The sequence below is a fragment of the Panicum virgatum genome, chromosome 3N, assembly GCF_016808335.1.
Source record: "Panicum virgatum strain AP13 chromosome 3N, P.virgatum_v5, whole genome shotgun sequence".
NCBI lineage: Eukaryota > Viridiplantae > Streptophyta > Magnoliopsida > Poales > Poaceae > Panicum > Panicum virgatum.
The window spans coordinates 415,842-429,005 of NC_053147.1; the positions used below are offsets into that span (position 1 = coordinate 415,842).

General features: G+C 43.0%; 2 protein-coding genes and 1 pseudogene across 2 annotated transcripts; 2 read left to right on the plus strand and 1 right to left on the minus strand.

The window, feature by feature from the left end:
- Nucleotides 1–2,773: 2,773 nt before the first annotated feature.
- On the minus strand, nt 2,774–6,140 carry LOC120663413 (annotated as a pseudogene).
- A 27-nt stretch (nt 6,141–6,167) lies between these two features.
- LOC120663415 lies at nt 6,168–8,795 on the plus strand. Its single transcript, XM_039942221.1, has 2 exons — nt 6,168–6,324; nt 6,870–8,795. Exon 2 carries the CDS (start codon nt 7,046–7,048, stop codon nt 7,853–7,855), a length of 810 nt encoding a protein of 269 aa, XP_039798155.1. The 5' UTR covers nt 6,168–6,324; nt 6,870–7,045; the 3' UTR covers nt 7,856–8,795.
- A 2,355-nt stretch (nt 8,796–11,150) lies between these two features.
- Nucleotides 11,151–12,891, plus strand: LOC120663414 (cytochrome P450 714C3-like). Its single transcript, XM_039942220.1, has 4 exons — nt 11,151–11,375; nt 11,465–11,712; nt 11,792–12,149; nt 12,222–12,891. Exons 2-4 carry the CDS (start codon nt 11,468–11,470, stop codon nt 12,651–12,653), a joined length of 1,035 nt encoding a protein of 344 aa, XP_039798154.1. The 5' UTR covers nt 11,151–11,375; nt 11,465–11,467; the 3' UTR covers nt 12,654–12,891.
- Nucleotides 12,892–13,164: the final 273 nt, after the last annotated feature.

Sequence of the window (13,164 nt, forward strand, 5' to 3'; positions counted from 1 at the left end):
GGCTCACAAGCTCTGCCTCCAAGATTAGCGTGTGGGTTGAATGTAGAGTTTTTCTTTTCATTAATATAGGTGTATGTACTAAATATCTTTATCAATTTTTGTAACATCCATATGGCGTCACTTTACAAAGAGCCGACTTTACAAAGAGCCGTCTTATTCTAATAAGGGGGCAACAAAAATATCGCCTCCAAGATTAGCGTGTGGGTTTTCTGCTAAAATAAGGTGGATGACTAACCACTATTTAGAGATGTCCATGTGAAAGATACCGCTAAAAAATCTTTGTATATTTTTCAATTCATTTATGTTCTATACTTTCTTCTTACCTTTTCATGGCAACCTAAATTGATTATCGTTCTTACAAACCTAATTTAATTTATGCAACTATTCAAATCCTAGTTTTCTCTTTTTTGTTTCCTGTCTCAAGGTTTTGTTGAACCTCATATTTTACAAACTTTTCGTACGTCTTTCGAAACCCAAGCAGTAGATATCTCAACGGCCACATGTACGTACGTGTGTAATCTCGTACTTCCACTTGGATTCGCTCTGCTCTTCTGTTACGTTCCTTCCGCCATATGTACGTACACTACCATTAGTATTTTTCCTTGCAGCATTATTTAACCCATCGATATATAGCAGGCAGTGCTCCTTTTCATCATGACGTGATGATGTTTTGGCTGAGTAGGATACGTGTCCGTGCAGAGCCTTAATTTTTTAAATATCATTATTGATCTCTTAGTGTTCAAGGGACATGTTCAAAAGACACAGCACTAGCTATCTGCTAGAAGAAAACAAGTGATGATGGGGTACCATCATGCACACACAACAGGTCCATTTGGATGGCTTCCATTCCATGAACGAGGAATCATTACACGGTGATCAGAAGAAAAAAAACTCTTATTTAATGACGATTACATGAATGTTGGATGATGATCAATATAATGGTCAAATGAAACCGGCCATTTGCACTCAGCATAAACCTTAAAGGAGCTGTAATGTCCACCAGGCTATCACTATCAGCATTTGACTGCATATAGCCCATTAGTACACAGCTGTTTTTAATCTAATTCCCCACCCAGCATGCTTGCATCCACCAACAATGCAGTTTAACAATTAGTACTCTTTTCTGATGTATATGGTCGTTCACCTGGTCGATCAATTATTGCTACATAGTCATTAATGCCAAATAATTGTGTAAACAAGAAAAAAAAATCCTAGTGATAGTGATAGTCCGTCCAATAAACAAAAGGAGCTGGTCACACTGATGGTACATGCCATTAAAAGGAATACAGACGCTAGGTACATTTTGCGGAGTCTGCTGAACAAAAAGGATCATGGGTATTAAGCACAAGCTGATTACAGTTTTTAATATAATGTGAGATTTAGTACCAAATGCAGATGGGTAGCAGAAATAAAGAGATGCATGCATATATCTGCTTGTGGTCCTTTTTATTTGAGCAGAAAGGTTGATGGAGGCATAATTTCACCCATCAATGCGGCAACCCCATTGGATCTTTGGATGCCATCATCTGTGTAAGTTATGTTTGTCTTGTACTTGTTGGCCAAGGGATTGCTGGAAGGATCGTGCCCAGCGAGATTCAAGAAAAAAAGAAAAATCAGAGAGCGCTTCTGGTCTACTCATTCTTCTCTACTAGCAGAGTCATACTTCATGAATCATGTTGTCTGTCAAAATGCATTGCTTCGGTCTGAAACAAGTGCATGTCCTCTCTTCAGAGTTTGTAGAAAAGTTATCATCATATTAAGCTTGGAAGGTTGTCAGCTAGCTTGTCAGCCAACCAACCAGAAGAGCTTTTCTCTTACACCAAATCAGCGCCAACCACCAGCCAGTCAGCAGTATTTTTCTCTCACAACAAATCAGCACCAGACACCAGCCACAACCAGCCAAAAAGTTGAAGCACATATACTGAAAAGGCAGCAAACTGGTGATGGTATCTTTACTTTTACACTACTACGTACTACATTGGCCAACTGAAGCATGATTGGATGATCCATGTAGATGCAAGCGCGACACATGGCATAGTTAACCCTTGAGTGATGAGCAGGATGCCAAGCTAGTTAACACATAGTAGATCAGATCATCGCCCGATGTGCAGGCACAGCACAGGCACATGTTGGGTGGAATAATGGAAGCTGGAAGCAGCTGCGGGTGTCATTTGTTTTTTTTTTGTCTGATCCAGCCGCCCACAGTGACAAATTGTTACTCCTGTGATTCTGGACCGGGAAGTGGGAGGCACAAAACAAGATCTAAAGTTTTTGTTTGCAAAAGTATTTTTTGCCTTCGTCCTGGATCTTGCCTCACCAAACAGGCTAACATGGATAAATTGGAGAATGGCCTCTGGAGCCTGACCTGTGTCATGAACTCATGATCATGTATCCTCTTCCCCTATATGTGCCGCTAGCTGCATCTGAATATGCCGGCTAGGCCGTGGCCGGTGGTTAACTCCTCACCAACGAACTGTCTGGTAGGTGGAGCATGGACGATCGGTCGTTCGCATGAACCCCTGCAGCATTCAAATTGGCGCACATGGTTTAATGCAACGTTTATTTCCTTAATTCTGAGATGATACCTTTTGCTTGCTTATGCTGATTACCTTGTCCATCGGGTGAAGGCTGATAGTCTGAAAGGCTGAGTGGAAATGAGGCTGTCAGTCAGAAACGCTGAACAGCTAGCAATGCTCTGGCTTCCTTACAACACTGACTGGGTTTCACAAATCACAATACATGTAACTAGTACCATGCAGGTAACAACCTCTCCTGCCAAACTCCAAAGTGATCTTCATTTTGCCTATTCACAACTGTCAGTATTCACCAATAATCGGTACACTGTACACACGGAAATACCGTATAGATTTACAGACTCCTATAATCACACGAGTCCGCTTTTCACAAAAACCCCGCATGAAGGAAACCAAGCTATACACTTTATACACCAAGCAGAAACCTGTAACTACATTACAATTGCAAACCAATGTGGATAAAGAATGGACAAAATTTTATGCACACAAGAGCACCACCAAAACCATTTGAAATCCTGAATAAGATGACAATTCACATGCGTCAAGCTGTGTCAGATGCTGATGCATCTGGCTTTGAGGGGTTCGGAGAGTTGCTGGATCTAGGAGACGCTGGATCCCCTGGGATGACGATTGGAGATTCAGGACTCGAGGGCACAGGGGAGAGTTCTTCATCACCAGAATTTTCTTCAACCACAGGTAACATATTCTCAGTGTAAATAAGGTCGCTGTCCTCTTCTGGGTCATTGTCTCCCATATTGCCATCATCCAAGGAGACAACGTCCTCGGTAGTACTGAACTGATGAAAATCTACTATCTCACGCAGGAAGCGATTTTCACGGGCATACGTCGAGTTTTCCTGTGCCAGCCTTGATTTCTCGGCTAGTAAGGTCTCCAGTTGCACACGGATCTGTTTCAACGACAGGTTGTTCAGAGACAAAATTTCGGAACAGAATATAAACAACCATGTTCACATTTTCTATACGACGGGCTCTAAAGGAATAGTGATACTCTTCAAAGGTAGTTAAGAACAATCTGGGCAGTACTAGTAGTTAATAGCTAATATGAAATGAGAATATGAGAATGGCCTTTACTTATCATCACTTTACAACATAGATTCACATTAATCAAGTCAACCCACAATAAATTTACGCAATGCTGATCCTTCAAAAGAGGCAAAGCACAGAAACTGCAAATGCTCAGAAATAGAATGCACATTAACAGCAATTGGTGATGAATTATCACCCATTCAATATTCTTGATTTAACAGAAATTCAAGATGTATGCAATTTATTAGAATAATTCAGTAAGAAAACAAACAAATTTGATAAGAAAAAGATTACCAAGTCATCATCCTCTCCAGTTTTGCTCCCTTTCTGCTTTGTTTCTAGCAGTAACTTGTTCTCTTCTTCTAGCTGAGCACATCTTTGCTTTGCAAAAGGTAGATCAGCTTTAACGGATTTTAGTTCACGAAGTAGAAGTTTCGCTTTAGCAGCCATTGCATTAGCAACCCGAAATTTTTTCAATGAGGTAAAAAAACATCACCACAGCAAGTTATAACAAAAGATCATATACTTATTTATTTGAATCATTGACATACGCATGGTGAAAGGTAGAAGATTTTTTGTTCTTTTATCTCGCAAGGGCCAAAGCAATCTGGTAGTTCATTGCAGGGTTCACCTTACCGCCGGTAAATCGCCGGTTACCGGTGATTTTACCGATACCGCTAGTGAGCGGGATGCGGTTACCGGTCCGGTAAACGGTGTTTGATTCAAAATTCAAAAATACAAAAGTTATTTTTTTGTCAAAAAAAAACGGTTACCACTACAGTAAAAACGGTAAGGTGAACCCTGGTTCATTGTAACCAGAGAAAAGTGCTTATGGTGCCAATTAGGTGATCACAGTACTTATAGTAAATTACACTGGAGATCAAATAAGATAACATTAGGTAACATAAGCAGGCATATGTGTTAATTCTCAACCACACTGATAACCAATAGTCCATAAACAAGAGCTTAAGACTTAGTATAGGGCAGCTGAAATAGAAATATCTCTCAGCAGAAAAACAAATATCTTTTCTTTATTTATACTGAGAATTAATCTGCACACGATTCATAAAATTTAAAACCTATCTTAGGGATAATTGAACTGGATATAAGGACCACTAAATGTTGCAAGTCTTTCACACGTAAAAGAAGCTATAATTTTTCTGCATTGAGTTTCCAGTAATCACCGGGTACAATAGCATATTTGTCATCAAGATATAAGCATGCGGCACCTTACGTTACGAGAAGCTTTCAAATGAGTCTCCTCGGCTGCAGCTTGAGCTTGATCCAATGAGAGATTAGGAGTGCTGACTGTATGTACTGCTGAACTCGACATGTAAGAACTCGAACTGGTAGGCTTCCTTCTGATTTGAATTTTCTTTGTTTCCTCAATGATACTGGATGTCTTATTATCCACAATTGTGAGTCCCTCCTGTTAAAGCATGGAAGCAACAAGTCGTTAATTCTCCAGATGGTTATGCCATTAATAGGGCTAAAGAAAAATAGGTGTCCGGAGCTAAGTAAAAATATCATTACTTCCAACACATTTTTTTTATTTTTCCACCAAGATGGTTGACAGAAGCAGAAAGCGCCTCCGGCCTGATTCGAGCAGCAGCATCTCCTGTCTTCCAGTGGTTTTCAAATGACTAACGAGACTGAGGGGCCTGAAATTAAAAAATGTTGCAGGAGCTGTAAGCAGAAAGGCAGCCTGGAACATTATTGAAGAGGGACAAGAATGCATACACGAGAAGTTGGTTTGTGACTGTCTGTGTGTTGAGATGTTGAGATAAACACTTGCTGCGTTACCTGATCTCCACTGGATGAACTGGTGCTGCTGCGGGGTCGTTCTTTCCTGAAGTCCTCGAACTTATGCGCCAAGGCGTCCTCATCGAGAATTCCCTTGGCTTTGCTTGCCAAAGTTTGCCACAATCCAAGCTTGGGCTGCTCATTTATTCTTTTTAACGACGTGTAACTGTATGACGAAGCAGGATCCTAGAAATTTAATGCACATTAGGACTTAAGGCATATGCGTCATGATTTAGGACATGTAATAAGAAGGGACCAAGCAATCCACAGTGATTTATGATGTGCCACACGATTGAAGAATGAAGTATAGATTTGAGAAGCAACACTTGGGAATCCGCAATCAAGAAATGGTAGCGTACGCTAGAAGGAAGGCGACAAATGGAAGCAAGCAAACGAGGCAGGGGGAGAGTGAGAGAGGAGTGCGTGCCTGAGGATAGGAGCTCCGTCGATCGTCGGTGGCGCCCTGCTTCCGGCGGTAGGCCATGGGGATCGAGGGGCTTCCGCCGTTTGACGCAGCACAGGAGCAGGACGCGCCGCCAAAGAAGCGAAACAATCAAGCAACCGAAGCGACTTGTCGTGCAACCAGCGACTCGTGGTGGCCGCCGGCCTATCCGTGCTGGTACTGCTGGCGACTCTTGATTCTTCCTCCTCCTCCAGGCTGGCGACAGCGAAGGCTCTTGTCCCCGCCACCAAGCCGACCTCGACGACCAAGCCTGGGCTGGGCTGGGCTGGGTTTGTGCAGATGGACCAACACGAACGGACTGGGCCCAACACGGACCTTGTGCAGAGTCCCCAGACACACGGAGCTTGGTGCCTGCCAAATCTTACTTAGGACTAGGACTGAAGAACCCCCAATCCAATTCAGTGCTCCGTCCGCCGTCTTCTCCGTAGATTCGCCTGAATCGATTTGGGTTTGCGTCTCCTCCACATCGCCGCTCAAGGTGAGGATGAGGAAGCTCCCCTACTGCCCTAGTTTTTTTTTATACCAATTTTGTTTATTCTCAAATCTTCCCTTCCCTTTCCCCTCCTTTCCCTAATCAATTGTTTGCGCTTGTCTTACTTTATCCGATCAGCGTGTTGCCCGCGGCTTGGTAAAATGCCGCAGCCGCTGAACCTGCTAGGTCCATTAAGTCGCGTCGCGTGGATATCCTGCTGCATGTTCTTCACAAAATGGTATTGTCTGTCTACTCTTATGCCCATCTTATAGAGCATCAGCGATGTGGGAAATCGAACAACCCCGAGCTATCTTCTGAAGCTTGACTATTTTTACTCTTTTATCTGATTGTTCTGGTTGCCTATGCTTCCTCCCTTTACAGTTGATGTGCTACCACAGTCAAATACTTGCTCTGTTTTGTGGTTGCTTCTTTTTGTTGTGTTCAATTGGGGCTCCAAATCATGTAGTTATAGCTGAATCAAATAAAACGCCTGGTGGATTTTTTCAGTATCTTCTTTCTTTGCCTGACAATCACTTCCATTCTTTTGGCAGGTTCACATTGCCATGTGTTTAAGTGATGCATATCGTGAGGACCTGATCCTGATATCCAGCACATTCCTGCTTTCTTTGGGTCCAGTTCATGTCTCAAGTTGACTTCATATTTGCTTCTTTCCCTGCCACATTGCTATAGGAAAAAAGTGCCTCACATTTGACACAACTAGCTATCCATGTCTGACCATCAAAGGCACTCTGGCAGCTATGAACTCCATGCCACTCAGCCAGACGTGCAATGCCTAGTTTGCACAAGACCTTTTACTCTGGACACTGAGATTGCTGATAGCTTTGAAGCTTTAGCGATTTGCAGTGAGTGCAAGGTGACTGTGCTTAGTGACAATTACAGGGATGAGACTACCAGAGCTAATCGACAAACAAGACGGTCGGGGCAAAGATCCAGGGTCACAAGGGATGAACCCATGGGGGACGCTTTCGCACAGCAGTTCTCCCAGTTGATCAACCTAGCTAGACAAGGTCATGAAGCAGATGTTGATTCTCCGGCAGTCCCACATCAGTATGCATCACATAGTTCTACGCCAAATCGATCCCAAAGATGGCACAGTTCAGATGATGAGAGTGATGGTCTCAATTACTCTGATTCTGTGTTTGGTGAACTTGAATCAAACATTAGTTTTGGTGACGATGCTGGGGAATCAGATGCTTCTCTTGAGCACCAAACCACAATGGGAAGGGATATTTTCATTCAACTTGACACTCAGAGCTACATAAACATAGATACAGATATTGATCCCATGAATGCTGGACTGGATCAGTGGGATTCAGATGATCCAGAAGATGACCAGTCTGAAGAGTCTGATTTGGATGAAGCAGGCGACACCATGCAGGAGCACCGGCAGCGATGGCTTCATATCAACCCAAGTGGATTGAATGAGCAGGAATCCGAAGATACTGTGTTGACTTGGAGAACAGCTGGAAGCCAAGGAGTAAACAGGACTGATTTGAGGGCAGACACAGGAGGCTGAGAAATCAGGAGAGTTTTTATTGGGAATCCTGGTGATTATGTTGATGCAAGACAATTCGAAATGCTTCTTGAACAGTTTGCTGAGGATAGCAATACCACAAGAGGAGCTCCACCTGCAGTGACATCTTCCGTGGAAAATCTTCCATCTGTGGTCATCTCCACAAGCAATGAGATAAATGGTGGTGTAACATGTCCAGTCTGCAAAGATGACATGCCTATCCACACTATAGCAAAACAGCTACCATGCATGCATTTATACCATTCATCATGCATCTTGCCATGGCTTAGTTCTAGAAATACATGCCCAGTTTGTCGATATGAGCTTCCTACAGATGACACAGAATATGAGAGGTCCAAGCATGCCACAGCCAACGAGGGAAGCATCCATGGGGTGGAGCATACTCATCCCCAGGAAACCATTGAAGAAACTTCTTATGAACCAGAGGTTGAAGGAAGTTCTAATACAGTTGGGGGTACAATGGAAGAGACTAATACACATGAACATGCTGCTTATTCTGCGCAGCAGCCAAACAGAGCACGTGGCCGCCATAGATGGTTGTATATTGCAGCAGCTCCAGTTGTAAGTCTTGCCAGTTTAGCTATATTACTGTGCTTCACCAACTCTGCTGGCAATGTTAGAAGGCAACTGTTGTACCGTAGATCCCAGAGTACAACTACAACACAGCATGTGGATACAAGAAGTTGGTGGTCTATGTTCTAAATATCCAGTACATACCTGTTGACCCAAATTGCTGTGTGATGGCATATGATTGTTGCCGGTGTTGTGTCATTTCTGTGTGAAAAGTTTCAAGTTTAATTTGAACTTCAAATTTTGTGTTTGCTGACGAGATCCACCAATGTGTTTTTTGTAACCAAATTCAGGAACATATATTTTTTTTCTTCATAACTTTGCTCAGTTCAACAAAGCACATACTGAATTACTGATGCTTGCTGCTGTTCCACCGTTACCTTGTGTTGGTAGTTTTCTTATATTTCATTGCTTAGACTGTAACTCAAGTATGTAACTAAGACTCTTCGTCAAAGTGTGCCCATGAATTCTTCTAAGTGCCTTAAAAAAATTGTTGTCTTGAAGACTCGATGTGCATAATACTTGCTATGATTTGACTGGTACATAAGACTGTAGTCCTATGCTTCATTCTTCTAAACTATGCTTAAAGTTTAACCCATGATTAAAATAATCTTTTTTTTTATGTTTGCCTTATGTTTAAAAAAGGATACCAGTCTGTAATTCCAAGATGATTCTTCATCTATTATTTGAAGCTTGTGCATATGTTTAATTTGTAACTTTGTTTTTCTTTCTGACGTAGAGCTGTTGGCTAGATAATCTAGTGTCCTGTGTCATGCAGTTACAGAATGCAAAGTTATATATACTACTGTATGAGAAGGTAAAATTTTGCAAGCAAAGAGCCAGAAATCAAGGTGCTACAAGTCTACTGATGAATACTTGCCACGTTTTCAAGTTGTATCTGTCCACCCAGGATTGGAAAGCGACCTAAACAATGAGAAAAGGACGGTAGGTCAGGAAAAGGACAAACCATCACTCATATATTCAAACCATTACTCATATGTTCAGCACCAAGTATTTTGAGCTAGAGCACTATACAAGTACTTAATATTTTTACATTTGATGTAGTGTATGCTGTTGTGTATACACTACTGTCTACTGTATTTATATTTCTTATTTACTTGCATATAGTGAAATTAAGAAATTTATATTCCAGTGCTAAGTATTCTGGAAGAACAGCATCCATTGGTTCTATTGTTGGCTGATATATTCTTCTTAAGATTAGCTTGAGCGTATTGTTTCCTGCTGCAATCTCTTCTTCAGTCTTCATTATTTCAGTTAAATTTGTTATGTGCTTGCATAGTGTTTGGAAATTGGAACAGGGCCCGTATTCCTTTACTCAACAGGAGCTGTGGAGATATTGCATGTTGCTCAGCCAGAAATTGTGAAAGACATGTGCCACTGGACTCCATTGGAGCCTGGGAAGCCACATTATCTGATGAAATCCTTTAAACCTCCCTTTGGAGAAGGTATGATGACAGCAAATGACGGCCTTTCAACTTGTGAGAAGATCCTTGCACCAGAGTTCTTAATGGAAATAATTAAGGATATTACATTTTACTTAAAAAGCACATACAGCTGTATCATCGGCCTAACAATGTTGCTCCAACAATGATAGGGTGTGATAGGGCTAATTGTGGATGCAACAATTCCACTGTTACAAGCATGGGATAATTGGTGGATGGCACATAATGTAGTAAGGAGATCTATGTTGATATATACCTGAGAAACTTTTCAGCTTATGTGATTGCCAGTACTTGTTTCAAGAGCAGTTTTCACAAAAGGAAAATCCATATGTTTCAAGCTGAGGCAGCTCCAAAATGCATTTGATTTGGTTGATGTCCCTTGTCTTCCGCTCGCGGATCCTAGCCATCCTATAAATGTCCTTCTCCCCTTCTTTCGTGCCTAGCCGCTGATACAGGTCATCATACGCCTTACCCTTTGCTACACTCACAGCTCGCTTTGCAACCCTCTTCGCTAATTTATAGCCCTCGATATTGGCTGCACTCTTGTCAAGGTGGAGGCGCTTGACATTAGTAGCACATAACTCTGTGAAATTCATTAGTAGCACATAACTCTGTGAAGTGTGAATAGATTTTTTTTTGGGTGCTACAGGAAATAATTGGATTTGATTAGGCAAGTCTATCTGTTTAATATAGTTTTACTTGGAATGTCGCGTCATTCTAAAATATACAGTCTTGACCTTTTGGGCTTAGGTTAGGTGCACCTTCCTAAGAAATTTCCACTGGAAAGTGGAAACAGAGAAAAGTCTGTGGTTAATAATATTGTTGTACTTGTCATCTGGGGTCATTTTAAAATATAATAGGATTTCAGCTCTTGAGGGTCTGGGCTTGTGTGCATCTTCCTAGAAATTTTATTGGAAATAAATGCATTTTATTTATGCATCTGGTTAAAATGCAGTTTTACTTGGAGTTTGGGTTCACTTTGAAATATTATAGCCATCACCTCTTTATAGTCATCTGGATGGTCATCTTTTGACTTTTTCTTTGAAAGGGACATCAGCTGACTTGCGAATTGAAATTTCCACACTGATTCTATATGTTGTGTTTCCCATGGGAGATTGTGCATTTCCCAGCTAATTGATATGGAAGATCTTCTACATTAGTGAGAATTGTAGAACAACAGAAGTTCTATAAGTGAATTGTATCTTCTCACAATGAGATAGGTGAATTGTTAATTTTGAACAGGCCCGGTGTTCATATCCTCAACGGGAGCTCTTGAGATACTGCATGTTTCTGATCCAGAACTGGTGAAGGACATTGGTCACTGCACACCATCAGAGCTGGGGAAGCCTAAGTATCTAAAAAGATCTCGCAAAGCCTTATTTGGTAGAGGTTTGCTTACAGTGAATGGTGATGAATGGGCCTACCAGAGGAAGCTCATTGCGCCGGAGTTCTTCGTGGACAAGATTAAGGTACTTCAATACAGTTGCTTATGCTATCTTTGGCTAGAAAACATGGGATTGCCTCATGGATGAAAGAAAACTATACTATATATATGCAGGGTATGATAGAGCTGGTTGAGGATGCAACTGCTCCATTGTTGGAATCATGGGAGAGCATTCTCGACAATGTGGGAGGGAGTAGGGATATAGTTGTTGACGATTACTTGCGGAAGCTGTCAGCAGATGTAATCGCCAGGATTTGTTTTGGGAGAAGTTTCACAAGAGGAGAAGAGATATTTTGCAAGCTTAGGCAGCTCCAAAAGGCTATTTCTCAGCAAGATGCCCTGGTGGGACTCTCTGCATTTTGGTAAGTAGGAGTACATACTTTGTTGCGGCAAGAAGAAAGCACTTGAAATTGATGTTGCAGGTCGTTAATGCTGTTACAGGAAGCACCTGCCTACCAGCGTCAACCGAGAAATAGGAAAGTTGGAGGAGGAAGCTCGTTTACTGATCCTGGATGTCATGAAGGAACACAATAACAGCACGGACAACGACCTTCTTCGCGTCATTATTGATGGTGCACAAGGTTGTCACCTGCAAGGGCGTGATGCTGAGGACTTCATCATCGGCAACTGCAAGGGCATGTACTTTGCAGGGCATGGGACCACAGAAGTCACCATGATTTGGTGCTTGATGTTACTGGCCGCGCACCCTGAGTGGCAGGAACACGCCCGAGCTGAAGCTGCAGAGGTCTGCCAGGGAGGAGCGACACTCGATGTCAACGCTCTACGCCAACTCAGAATCGTGAGCAATTCATCCATCCATCCATCGGACTGCATTATTGGGACCGCCTAATGTTACCAGTAACAAATGCAGATCACGATGGTGATCCAAGAGACTCTCCGTCTGTTCCCTCCGGCATCGCTGATGATGCGTGAGGTGCTGATAGACGTCAAGATAGGCGGCCTGGACGTCCCCCATGGAACGATCATCCAGGTGGACAGATCGATGCTGCACCAGGACAAGGACGCCTGGGGCCCCGACGCCTGCGAGTTCCATCCGGACCGGTTCGCCAACGGTGTGGGTGTGGCCGCGGCGTGCAGGCCGGCAGGCATGTACATGCCGTTCGGGCACGGGCCCAGGACCTGCATCGGGCAGAACCTGGCGATGGTTGAGCTCAAGGTGGTGCTGGCCCGCCTGCTGAGCAGGTTCGCCTTCGCGCCGTCGCCGAGGTACCGGCACGCACCCGTGTTCCGGCTGACCATCGAGCCTGGCTTCGGCATGCCCCTTGTGGTGACAAAGCTGTGATCATCGCTCTCATGTCATCTGGGCTCAGTCTCACTGTCTGTATGTGCTGCAATGTTTGCGATGCTACTGCCGACAATGCGCCGGGTACCGAGCCTTCCTAGTGAAAGTGAAACCGGTCAGGCACTCAGGCAGCTCTCCTGCAATTACGAATTCTGTCTCTCTGTTTCTGAACCAATTTGATCCGTCTTACAGTCTAAGATGCAAAAGCGAAATGCCACGGTGCATCTTGTACGTTCAATCTCTTATCTCCTGTCCCCTTTTCCAATTCTGGAAGCAATCTGTGCATTCAGTTCTAAGCCTGGCTCCTCCATGCGTCTGGACTGAGATTCTTCATGTTTCTCCAACTTAGAAAATCACGGGTGGTTGGTTCTAGATGATCCCCAAGTTTCAGAATTTCCTAAAGGTATCTAATGTCAAGTTCACTGATGACCACTTTCGAGCATGCATGATTGCCTAGATTCTTCGGCATCTTTTGCAACTCCTGTAAATGAAGACACCTTGCCGCCTACTC

Bases quoted from the DNA above. Each gene is read 5' to 3' on its own strand.
- LOC120663415 (XM_039942221.1), top strand. From the start codon at position 7,046: ATGTCTGACCATCAAAGGCACTCTGGCAGCTATGAACTCCATGCCACT.
- LOC120663414 (XM_039942220.1), top strand. From the start codon at position 11,468: ATGATAGAGCTGGTTGAGGATGCAACTGCTCCATTGTTGGAATCATGG. The intron at 11,713-11,791 runs GTAAGTAGGAGT...ATGCTGTTACAG, and splicing joins GTGGGACTCTCTGCATTTTG to GAAGCACCTGCCTACCAGCG. The intron at 12,150-12,221 runs GTGAGCAATTCA...TAACAAATGCAG, and splicing joins CTCTACGCCAACTCAGAATC to ATCACGATGGTGATCCAAGA.